At 40.1% G+C, this 12,456-nt stretch overlaps 2 protein-coding genes across 5 annotated transcripts in view; both read left to right on the forward strand.

Moving 5' to 3' along the window:
* The first annotated feature begins 2,988 nt into the window (after positions 1-2,988).
* On the forward strand, positions 2,989-8,053 carry hs6st2 (heparan sulfate 6-O-sulfotransferase 2). 2 transcript variants are annotated; one of them, XM_085427109.1, is made up of 2 exons: positions 2,989-4,059; positions 6,413-8,053. In XM_085427109.1, exons 1-2 carry the CDS (start codon positions 3,482-3,484, stop codon positions 7,236-7,238), a joined length of 1,404 nt encoding a protein of 467 aa, XP_085283235.1. In that variant the 5' UTR covers positions 2,989-3,481; the 3' UTR covers positions 7,239-8,053. The 2 variants fall into 2 exon arrangements, with proteins under 2 accessions (XP_085283235.1, XP_085283229.1); XM_085427103.1 differs by having other exon boundaries at positions 2,993-4,059; positions 6,410-8,053.
* A 2,200-nt stretch (positions 8,054-10,253) lies between these two features.
* Positions 10,254-12,456, forward strand: part of mbnl3 (muscleblind-like splicing regulator 3) — a 31,492-nt gene continuing 29,289 nt past the window's right edge. For all 3 annotated transcript variants that reach the window (XM_085427122.1, XM_085427118.1, XM_085427121.1), the window contains exon 1: positions 10,254-10,562. The gene's annotated coding sequence lies outside the window, so the exon portion shown is untranslated. The remainder of the gene's footprint in view (positions 10,563-12,456) is intronic.

Raw genomic sequence — 12,456 nt, forward strand, 5'->3', positions numbered from 1 at the left:
GTCCTCAGAGAGCTAAAGGAAGATGAAAACAGCCAACACAAACCTATTAAACACCAACAGAACAAGCATGGCAGAGCAGTTCAATACTCTCAGAACAATCCAAACGTGAGCAGCGTCTGTGGGTGAAAGCATTGTCATTTTGGAGGATAGAGTTTGGCATCAGAACTTAAATTTATCAATGACAGTGATGCCACTTAAAACAACTAAAACCCAGGGTTAAACTACAGACCTTCAGATCTATAGTTTGACGCTCTCCCAGCTGAGCTATTTCGGCTATGAGACACCAGTGATAATAGTGTCTCCGACTACAAACAGTCAGTGGGCTAACTCCTTACTTGCATCACTTGCAGTAACTTGGTGGATTTGCAATAACTGTGACCTTAATTCACTTTTATACGGTAAAGACCATGATCACATTTTGAATGGTTCCTTTTAAATTGCAAAAAGAAAAAGTCTGACTTGCACAGGGACATCTGCTTCAAAAGTTGTTTACCTCTACTTGTGCAAATGTAAGAAAAATGTGATCTGTTTTTAAATACTCTACCCTAAAAACTCTGTGGTCACCTCCCAGAAAACCCACTGTAGTTAAATAAGAAGACAAGCTTTCTTTAATTACATACGTAAACAACTTATGCCTCTATAAAGGTTTCTGCAAGTTTCAACAACATTTCCCAAAACCTCTAAATGTGTAAATGCTCCGTTTCAGTTTTTTTGTAGTTGCCTTTGTATGATGTCAGTGAGAGAGGATTTCCTTAATATGGTCATGTCCTTGAAACTTTAAATATATCCAGAAGTTGTGGAAATGAAAAACAGCACAGTTCTAATTAACGTTCATGTGATGTGGACCAGTTCATCAGTTGTGTTTTTTTCTTGGGAGAGCATTAGATTAAAGAGCCAATAAAATCTGTTAAACCTTAAATTGAACTGGCTGCTCCACTTTCTAAAATAACAATGTCATTTTTACTACTGTAATTCTCAGTTTGTTTGCTTATTTTATTATTTATTTTAAAAGCAAACAAACCATAAAGGTGAAATTAGAAACCAATCTGTTTTCTGTACCAGGCATGTTATAAAGCTGAAATTTCGAGATGCTAACCTGAAATTTTGACTTAAAGACATCAGCAGAAACAAAAAACAAGCAAACAAAAAAGGAATTTATTTATTTTAAGTCCTACATTGTGCAACACCCAAGAGATTTGTATGTACATAAGAATGCAAATAAATAATAATAATAATAATCTTTTTTCTAAGTTTTCTTTGACCTCATAACCAATGTTCCCTCTAATTTTTCATGTGTCTGAGCAAACACACAAACTTCCCTGAGCGGTCCCTTGGACCACTGTGCGCAACAGCAAACATGTGCACTCTGGTCACAGCAGCATCGAATTCATCTGAGTTACATGATTTATTAAAATAATCGAATTACAGTATTTACATTTCTTTTAGAATCCTTTTAATTAAGTGCTTTATCCCACTTACAATGAAAACTGTAAAAAATCTTGTTCGTGACCTGTGTAGTATGTTAACACTATTGGAAGTAAAAATAACTTGAACTGTACCAATTTGCTACAGTCTGTATCAAATAAGATGCCACACAAATTATTTACACACACAAAACACACTAATTACACAATGCAACACACTAACCTTCGACTTCAAACAGGCTTAACGTCACAAATCTCTCACATCTCCCTCCGCAGTCACTCCTACAACGTCCCCTTCTTCCTAAACATCCAAATGCCATGTTGCCATATCATTTGTTGATTTGTCAACATGGTACATTTTTCCACCAATAGGAAAGGGTGGAGGTTTTTTGGTTTTTGTCTTTGCTCACAAGCGGAGAGTGCTTTCAAGCGCTTTCCTTAGAAAACACAGTTTTTACAGTTTCTTCCAGCAGTAAATATAAACAATGATAGTTCAGGAATAAACATGGCATATATTTTTTTAATCATAACTCTGGTTTTACATGGCCAATCAACACAATTTAAAAACTGGTATATAGTTTGAAGTCCACACTTTCAGACAAAAATGGAATAGTTGTCTTCGGTTGACATAACATCTTTTTGCAATGTCATCTTAATTTGGTCATGACTACTTTATTCTTCCTCAGCTAATCAGCAGCACATGTGCTATTGTCTCCTCCTCCTAGCTCCAAGCTGAAGACAGGTTCTGTGCGTTGAAACATAGTAACGAGTCCACACCACATTTTCTTGTTAGTAACAAGGTCAAAGTCAAATTTATTTATATAGCACATTTCAAACAGCCATGCTTAACAATATAAATATAAAGTGCTTAACAATATAAAAATGGCATTAAAAAGCAACAATGTAATACAATAATAACAATATAAAACAGCGTTGTAATGATTGAAATGGTAATTATTTAGATTACTAGTTACTGAAAAAAGTAATGGCCGTTATTCCCATCTCTGATAATGACACAATTATTTGTATTTCTACTACTCATAAAGTAGTGACAGTATTTATTGATCAGTATCCACAAATTAAAATTGTAAATAAATGACACTAGCTGTGCAAAAATCTGACTGAGACCCTAAACTTTACTTTAAATTTTTCGACTTCCCTACTCACATTTCCAGTGGTTGGACGAGTTGTCATTAGTGTGTCTTCCGCTTTGATACTCTAATCTATACTATAATCACTAGTGCACATATATTTATATTTATAGATACATATATATTTAGTCATCTTTTCTCTTTTACCACGTCTCTCTAATATTTTGCTCCTTACTATTTTTCTATTTTTTTATTATTTTATTTTATTTTATTCTACTGTATCATGCTGCTGAGTGACTGCTGCTCCTCAAACATATTTCATTGCAATGTTGACCCTGTGCTAACTTGCATATGACAAATAAAACTGAAAACTGATATACAAATGTGAATCTTGTCATTGGCTGTCACCGGTCACTCACTGACTCACACTGCAAAACAGCACAGAATGACTTGTTATGTGTATATTTTAATTTGAATTCAGGTTGGAATTCTTTGTGCGTAGACCGTGTCACGCAGCTTAGAGGGAACAGTGCTCATAATGCTTTCCATGGTCAGGAAGAGGCGCAGACCCTGTCGTGGCTCTTGATTGGGACGTTGCTGGATGACGTAATTGTTCTTGCCACACTGAGCGCGGAGGCTGCTGGGTAGAAAGGTCAAGAATCGATGGCCGCGCCGGACGCGGTGGGCTGTGTTCAGGGAACTGTTGGCTTTATGGGGCCGATGGAAACTCACGAAAGGACCACACGGCGGCTTTAACGGAGAGCCGCGCTGGGCGTTGCTTATATTCCGGGGAAACGCTGAGCTCGTCGTGCTTTGATTTCCTGACTCTCTGGCTGCCTAACAGACTCATTGTTGTTGTTTTGGCTTCATCCGTCGGACACACACACGCTGCTCCCCGAGATCCTCCCCCGTCTGAGACCGGAGTCCAGACTGCCAGAGTGATGGTCTGCTGTCCGTCCCTGGAAGATGGATGAGAAATCCAGCAGCAGCAGCCACCATAGGCTTCTGATCGTCCTGCTCATGGTTATGCTCTTTGGCGTAATTATGGTCCAGTATGTGTGCCCGAGCAGGTCTGAGTGCCAGGCGCTGCACCGGCTGGGATCCTGGTTTAACAGCGGCAAAGCGACTGGGACCCGGGTAGGGGACAGCGAACTCCCGGACGGGTTTCAGAAGGATCCGTACATTGCGGAAGACGGCGCTATGGCCCGGTTTGTCCCTCGTTTTAACTTCACCAAAGAAGACTTAAATCGCGTCGTAGACTTCAATATCAAAGGGGACGATGTCATAGTGTTTCTGCACATTCAGAAGACAGGGGGGACGACCTTTGGGCGACATCTGGTGAGAAATATCCAGCTAGAGAGACCCTGCGAGTGTCACGCAGGTCAGAAGAAGTGTACCTGTTTCCGTCCAGGTAAAAAGGAAACCTGGCTCTTCTCCCGTTTCTCCACCGGATGGAGCTGCGGCCTCCACGCAGACTGGACTGAGCTGACTAGCTGTGTCCCATCACGCATGGACTCCCGAGAGGCTCCGAGGAGTCTGCCCAGGTTGGTAAAAAAAGGGGGGCTCAGTGGGTCTGGTGCCTTTCATCAGAGGTTTCCCCCCAGTCTTAATGGGGTAATCACTTCGTAATTAAGCTTGTCTGTTGCTTTATTTAAGATAATTGCGCATTTTCCTGTCAGCTATGTAAACAAAAGATTGTTTTATGCTTGAGTAAATTAAACAACACTTAAAAATAGTTGGAAAAACTTTTTAACACTTTTTAAATCAGAGCTCGTGATTGTATGCAGGAAAAAAACGTATTCATTCACTATAGTCCAGTTTTTCCACCAATTGCACAGTCTAGTTGTTTATTCACTATAATAGTGAGATTACTATACAAGTAATCCTAAATGGTCAATATCCAAGAGGAAAAAAAAACTCCTAATGCAAGGTTTTCTGATTCAAAATGGGTTTATGGGTTTTGGGGGGAGATTTTCCAACATATGGTGAAGGCTAGTGCTGTGGCACAGTGCAAAGCTTCTTATCGATATGGTACCAAGTAAATACAGAGCTGATATTTTTTACACTGTCCCAAAAGGTTGATTCTTTTCATCTGGACGTAGCGTTTTCATTGGGAGAAATGTTTTGTCACATATCCAAGTGGCTCCTTCAGTCTCACTTTACTGCAGGTTTCCCCAACCTTATAAACAATACATTTACACAATAACTGAACCTAGTCCACTGAATAAACAATGGGCTGAGAGGTCAGTTCCTTGATTATTAATATGCAAATATTCATGACCATATTAATGATGAGGAAGACCTCGTTAGTAAGGGGCTGGATTTTCCTATGATTTGTTGGTAAAATGATTGCTGTAGAGGGAAAATTGTGGGTTTACTGGCAAGTTGAAAAGGAAGTTTTTAGATAAAAATTTCTTCTTCCACTCTATCATTTAGTCTCTCCACTTTAGCTTTGAACAGACCATCCAATGACATTAATTAGTATTATCTTTCCTTTTTGGCGAAAAACAAATAAGTCAAAACGATAACATATTTGTCAAAATGTATATAAGTACAATTGCACAATAAAGCTGGTCATTTTGGCATTTAACAGTATTTCTGTGGCAAGTGGTGTGGGAGTTGCTTGGTCCAAAAGTTCTGGGAAAGTGTTTATCGCACAAAAACATAGTTTGCTTTACAACAATCCCAACAAAAGTGTATTTAAAGTTTGAGTAAATTAAACACCACTTAAAAAAATTAATTATGTATGCAGGAAAACCTTTGTAATGCCACAGCAATTTGTTGTAATTGTTCTATGTTTAGCCATGATTGCTTGTACATTCCAGGTATGCAAAGTGCATGGTGCTGCAGTACATGGAAATGTAAAAAACAGAAAGACGGGTCAGTATGTTTGCTGAGCATGATGCATTTCAACTTCAAGGTGACTGAGAAGCGATGCATGAGTTGTTTTTAAAGGAAATAATTCACTGGTGTGGCAGGGATAATGGAAAGTTGCCAGGGGTCAATTATGTGCTTTGATTTTATTTTAGTTTTCCACTTCTAATCCCTGTGTTGTAATGTTTTGCAGCGAAACAAGACTAATAGATTTAGATTCAGAAATATCCTGAAGTACAAACAGAACAGACGGGCACGCCATGGACAAACTTCCTGCTTTCTAGGGAAAAGTGGCTAATGTTTGCATTTCTACTCAAATCTTATATGTATTGTGAATATATCCCTTGTACTGACCTGTGTGAATGAACATTTAGCAGCTTTAGAGGCAGGTGGAGTTTGAGGTAACTCATCCCCTATAAACCAGCCAAGTATGGCAAAAAGATCTGGTGAGACTGTGATGCCAAAACTCAAAGAAAGTTTAAAAACCACAACTAAATTACAGTAGAACATTTTAAAATATCTCTCATTGATAAAGGAAACAGCACCGGTATGATAGAAGCGCATAGAGACAATACAGAAGTATCCTGTGTAAAATATAACGGGGTCATAAATGGTCGCTTTAGGTTTAAAGATGGTTTCTTGCATTTATCAGCATCTTCTTTACTGCTCACCAATCTCACCTTCTCCAAACATTATGAAGCAGTTTTTTTGTTTTGTTTTGATAAAGTTTTTTGGCACCAACCAAACGGGTTTAGACCTTCCACTGAAGGAAAACTCTGATACTGTCAGTGTTCAACTTTAGATCATAATAGCCATAAAACAGCAGGAAAATGCACAGACTTCCGTTCAGTAAAGGTAACACACACCCATTGATTAAACTGTATACAAACCCACTGTGAGCCAGGAAAAACTGTATGAACGAAAGTAAAATCAAATACTTCAGCTCTAAATGAAATAAAAAATCAGAACATTGTTAGTTACAACTTTATTACTGATCTAATTGTGTCTGTTTCTCTCCAGCAGGAACTATTATTATATCACCATCTTAAGAGACCCTGTATCACGCTACTTGAGTGAGTGGCGTCACGTACAGCGCGGCGCCACGTGGAAGGCCTCATTACACGTGTGTGATGGACGTTCACCAACGCTGTCAGAGCTGCCAAGCTGCTATTCAGGAGATGACTGGTCAGGCTGCTCCCTGCAGGAGTTCATGGACTGTCCCTACAACCTAGCCAACAACCGGCAGACCCGCATGCTGGCTGACCTCAGCCTGGTTGGCTGCTACAACGTTTCCACCATGAGCGAGGAGGAGCGCTGGGCAGTGCTTTTGGAGAGCGCCAAACGCAACCTGCGGGGCATGGCCTTCTTTGGACTGACCGAGTACCAGCGTAAGACCCAGTACCTGTTCGAGCGCACCTTCAACTTGGAGTTCATCGCGCCCTTCACGCAGCTCAACGGCACACGCGCCTCCAGCGTGGAGGTACCTCCAGAGACGCAGCGCAGAATCCGCCAGCTGAACCGATGGGACGTAGAGCTATACGAGTACGCCCGCGACCTTTTCCTGCAGCGTTTCCAGTTGGCGAGGCAGCAGGAGCGCAGGCAGGCCAGGGAGAGGCGACAACAGGAGAGGAGGCGGCTCCGTGGTGGGCTCAGAACAAACCAAGGGAGGCAGCTGAAGCCCACAGAAACGCCGCGTCCCACCAACAGCCGCTCTGTTGTAACCGAGGAGCGGCGGAGAGAAAAGCCTGCTGAGGACAGCGTGGCGTCTGAAGTGCCACTCCCAGACTGGTGGGATCTGGATGAGAATAGCACTTTAGAGGACTATTTAGACAATGTGGAACAGTGGTAGCGATGGGTACGAGCAGTGGGGTGTCTTAATGCTAAGTGTGCCAACTTCTGCCTTGTCTGTTTTCATATATCCAAGTTATTTTTAGCATATACCTTCCACAGATGTCCTATTGAACAGTCTTAAACGACACATTATTTATATTGATTATATTTCTTTCCCACATGGACTCACAGAAAGGCAAGCTATATCGGTCTAAGTGATGGTACTTAACCTTCAACACTACATATTGAACCTACCTGAACTCCTAATATAATGTAGCTAAAACAACAAATTGTTGTTTTATTCCTCTTTGTTGCAAAGGTACACTTTAATATGTTTTTCTATTTAAGAAAACAAACACTGTTTCTTGTGATTAATAATCTATATGTTTGCCAAATCATTGTCTGGTCTGCGGTGTGTACATTTCGAAATGTACCTGTGATCTCAAGTGTCTTTTTAGTAACAGAAAATGAGAATGGAGTTTTTTTTAGATACCTCAATGTATAACATTAGCTGCTAAAGTTGTACAATTACTGAATGTGTCTGTTTTGCTTTTTGTTTTTAATATAAAACAAATGCTGTTGCATCTGCTGAATTGCTCTTCTGTTCTTCCCAAATGGAGATGTCTCCTTTTTCCTCGCTGATATCCTTTTGTCTGCAAATGCAACACAAAAGAGTGCACGCTTTTGTGTTGCACGTGCAGACCTTTGAAAAACCAGCAGGGAGCGCTGAAGCAACCTTAATGAAACAGCAACTTCCTGATACTCACGGAGGTAATAGCTTTTTCTTGAATTCGGTTGGGTAGTATTAAGATCATCATTAAAAGCACCTCGGAAAATTTGATGTGTATAAAATATTAAATAAATGTTTAGCACAGCAAATGGAAAATTATTATTTGGAGTTTACCAGATTGTGAAAAGTTATTGGCTACTCTTTGATTTAATACTAGTAACTTTTAGAAATGTATAAGGTTGTTGACAGGAATCTAAAATCCTGATAAGCAGGCGTATATTACTCCAGTGTACCTTGTTTGAATGCTAGTTTAACTCAAAATGAGCACACTTGCAGATAATTAGGCTAAACAACAAATCATTTTAGGTATTTTTAAGGAACTAACATTTTAACACACTTTTTTAAAAGTGTATTAAAAACATGGTATCACTTCACTATTGCTATGGTAGCCTCTGTACTATACCACAGTCGTTTTTATAAACAGCCCCCCATTTTCAGAGGCTTCTGATAAGTAGTTTCATGGTCAGGCAAGGCATGTAACTCGATTCAAACTGTTAAATTTATACTTTAAAGCTTTATATTTTTGAAAAGGAGGCCCAAAGAGAGAGAGGTCATCATCAAAATAAATCTATCAGAGAGATGGCATAAACTTTAGGAGTCACCGAATAAACAATCTGGTGAATTGTTAAAAACAATGAATGTACTGACCAGATCGGTGACACCAAAAAGCCTGAAAAGACCACAGAAGAAAACTAAAGTTATTTCTATAGTTAAGAAAAACAACTCTAACATCTAAAAAGTCAAGAACACTCTCGAGGAGGCATATCATTGTGAAGGTCAACAATCAAGAATGTAAATACAGATTATTTACAGCAAGGTGAAAACTACCAGTAACAATCAAATCCAGGAAGGTCAGATTAGACTTTGCCACAAGAAGAAAAAACATGTAAAAGATCCTTCACACTTCAGAAAAAAGATTTTTATATATATATATATACACACGGAAAAGGGGAGAAACAGCTTGCGATCTGAAGCGTGGCATATCACATGTCAAACATGGTGGAGGTGATATTATGGTATGGGAACGTATGGCTGCTAGTCAAAGCCTGTCAATGATATTTACTGATGATGTGACTGCTGATAGAAGCAGCTTTAAGTTGTGAAGTGTACTTCAGGGCTCAGCTAAATGCTGCAAAAATGATCACAGTGCAAATGGATAATGACCCAAAGCAAAAGCAACCCAAGAGGCAAACAAATGGGATATTCTTCAAAGGCCAAGTCAGTCACCTGATCTCAACCCAACAGAGCAGCTTTTCAGTTATTTAGTACAAAACTGAATGCAGAAAAACAACTGAAGGTGACTGCAGTCAAGGCCTGGCAGAACACAGCATCTGGTGATGTCCATGGGTTCTAGACTTCAGACAGACTTTGACTGTAAAGGTTTTTCATCCAAATATTAAAAACAAAACCTATATTTATAAATATAGTAGTTTGTCCACTTAATTTTTAGATGGTATTTGACAGTCATGTCCTTAAGAAATCCAGCAAAGGCTAAAGTACACAAGAACTAGAATGAAAATCAAAGGATAGAAACACACAAAAGAACAATGTAAATTATGGATAGCTCCACTCAGAGCCCGAACCTCAGCATTATTAAAGCAGTGTAAGATCATTTTGACAGAGAACAGAAGACAAGACAGCCAACACCCCAAGAATAAGCCTTCAAAACGCCTGGAGAACTATTTGTAGAGACTGCTTAAAGAAATTAGGAGAAAGCTTGCCTAAGAGAGTTCAGGATGTGTTAAAGAATAAAGGTGGTCACATTGACTCCTAAACTCCTCAGAATTGGGAAAAATAGTTTTTGGCCGTAAACACAGTATTTCCCATCTTCTAGCAAATTTTTTTTTTAAGTGGCTCAAGACTTTTGCACAGTAGTGTAGCACAAGCATTAGACACTAAAATTATATTATATTATATTATATTATATTATATTATATTATATTATATTATATTATATTATATTGGGGAATCGTTCAGGTAAGCCTTTCGTTGAACCTGAATGTATATGATGTCACCTACATGCACGTATAGAGCTTGCTTTATCTACCTGCTACATGTTATGGCGGTCCACCTTCATACCTGCCTCCCTTCAGTCGTGACTCTGATTTCCCTTAATGATGTTATCAAGTAAGCGACACACACACACACACACACACACACACGCACGCTCGTCCAACTCCTCCCTCTCCACATTGCCCTCCCTCAGAATTTTTTTTTTTTTACAAATCTGTTCTCTGTGTTGTGTTCACTTGCATTTGAGCTGCCCTGTAGACAGAGCCCGCTTCTTCTTCTTCTTCTTCCTTTCACTCCCCTGCGGCAACACGCTTTTTTAATTTTCTACTCGCTTCAGATTTATTTTATTTCACCCAGCAAGCGTCCCCCTCCTTTTTTCTCCTTCTCCCTCCCCTAATTCTCTCTCCTCGCTTTAAGGCAATGCTGAGTGCGTTACACCCCGTCTGTGCAGAAAAACAGAAAACAACGATCAAACAAACATTTCAGCCGACGTTACGTTTTTAGGAGGAGACGTCTGAGCCCGGCGGATCACTTGGACAGGTAAGAGAGCGCAGAGCACGCAGAGACTGGCGCAGCCTGACGCATTTGTAATAACTGTGAGTTTCGTATTTAACCCGTGCTGCAGCCATTTAATGTGCCCTGTTTGACTGCAGCCTGTTGCGTGGACACTGAAAGCTGCCTCGGTTATTGCTAAACGCGTGCGTAAATCGCCGCGTTTTACACCTATGCATTGTAGTAATAACGTTTATAGGTATTTGCACGCTTAAGAGCATGTCTGGTAGAGGAGTGCAATGCGCTGTGTGGAGACAAGTGGTGCAGAGAAAAGCGTTTTAGCTTGTATGGAGAATTATAATTTATTGGACATTTAAAGTCCAATTTTTATTTATTTATTTTTTGTGTTCTCCCCAGAGTGAACTGCACCAAATATTTTAAAAATAATCGGTGTTAAATTACTCCCCGAGTCAGCCTCTCTACAGTAATATCGACTGTAAAGCTATTAAACCCTGCAGGTTTCTATCTATGCTGTCATGCGGCCAGCCTTGTCCTTGTTTGTCCTGTATGAGGTCAGACACTCAAGCCACCATGCGACGCTGTGTTGTCACTACTTCCCTGCCTAAACTGTATGCAGTGCTTGTGTGTGTGCGTGTGCGTGCGTGAGTGTATGTATTGCCATCATATCAGACTCATCTAACAGTGCAGCCTGTCAGGACAAGTTCACACTCCCTCCAGGCTGTGGACTCTGTACCAGTCTAGCTAGTTTTTCTTTACTTAATATAAATACAGATAAACTGACACACACACAGGAGTGCACACAGCTGCATTTCCCACATAACCTGTTTTCATTTTCCCCTCTCTCACAGACACACATTAACAGCCCTCCATCTTTTATGGCACAAATAAAACCATTCACCGACACTGTAGCAGCGATTGCAGAGTCGGGGATGCACAATATTTTTACTGTCTCGGCTGTAAAATAGATAACTTTTATTATCTCGCTGCAAAGATGTGAAACTTCCAATCGAAAGCAGCCACACAAGGAAGTGAACTGAGAGTTTTTCTCTCATTCAAAACTGGTGAAGGGCGTGAAATGGACGAGCTGAGCTGCATGCTTCTGACTAATATGATCGGTGTTGTCCTAAGTGATGAAATAGGTTTGTTGTAAGTTTGCTTGAATGGAAGCTGTGGCGCTTTAATGAGCTGAAGGGATTACTGATACTTAACCTAATTACTCTGCTCCGTCTCTCTCTCTCCTGGCTGCTGGCTTTTGCTCTCATTCTGATTTATGGATTGTTCACTTTTTTTAATCAATCACCTGCTCATTGATGTTGTCCTGGTGTGCACTCCTATAAAAAAAAGCTGTCTGTTTGCTGGGTTGTAACCTGCAGATAAGTGATGTGCTTTCACAGCTTTGGTATTTTGTTTCATAACTACCTGTGCCCTCTAGAAGTAGAAATCGCCAGGCTTTGGGGGAATGAGGAAACTCCAGATTAAACAAAAAAACTCCCACAGGAAACTCAGAGATTCTCGTGTGAAACCAAAACATTTTTTCCAGGGTACAGTTTTAAAAATCCCACACGGTCTTCCCCCGGTTGGTTAAAGGCCATTTTTGCTCAATCTAACATTAATATAAGATGTAGGAAGTTCACCCACTCTGCTTTTATTATTCTATTGTTGTTTCTGTCAACACGCAGCATTAACCAGTAACACTCAGCTTTTAACGACTGAAAATAAACACAAACAGCAGAGAAAGGTCAGTTTTAAGCCACTCAAATTGGACCGCTGGGGAAAACACTAAAATGCTCCCTTATGCAAAAGAAACACTGGATTGTTTTTTCTGTATCTCCTACATTTTTATTGGTATTAGGCTACCTGCTAGTGTGCCTGTCGAGGTGACAGCCGGCCCACGGGCCAGACATAATGCAGACATCAGAGC

This window comes from Rhamphochromis longiceps, linkage group LG2, assembly GCF_057381845.1.
Source record: "Rhamphochromis longiceps isolate RC_006_pf linkage group LG2, R_longiceps_female_GT1.1, whole genome shotgun sequence".
Taxonomy (NCBI): domain Eukaryota; kingdom Metazoa; phylum Chordata; class Actinopteri; order Cichliformes; family Cichlidae; genus Rhamphochromis; species Rhamphochromis longiceps.

What these genes read in the sequence shown, in the direction of transcription:
- hs6st2 (XM_085427103.1), top strand. Translation starts at nt 3,482, where the DNA reads ATGGATGAGAAATCCAGCAGCAGCAGCCACCATAGGCTTCTGATCGTC. An exon ending in GCTCCGAGGAGTCTGCCCAG is followed by an intron (nt 4,060 to 6,409) that starts GTTGGTAAAAAA and finishes GTTTCTCTCCAG; the next exon opens with CAGGAACTATTATTATATCA.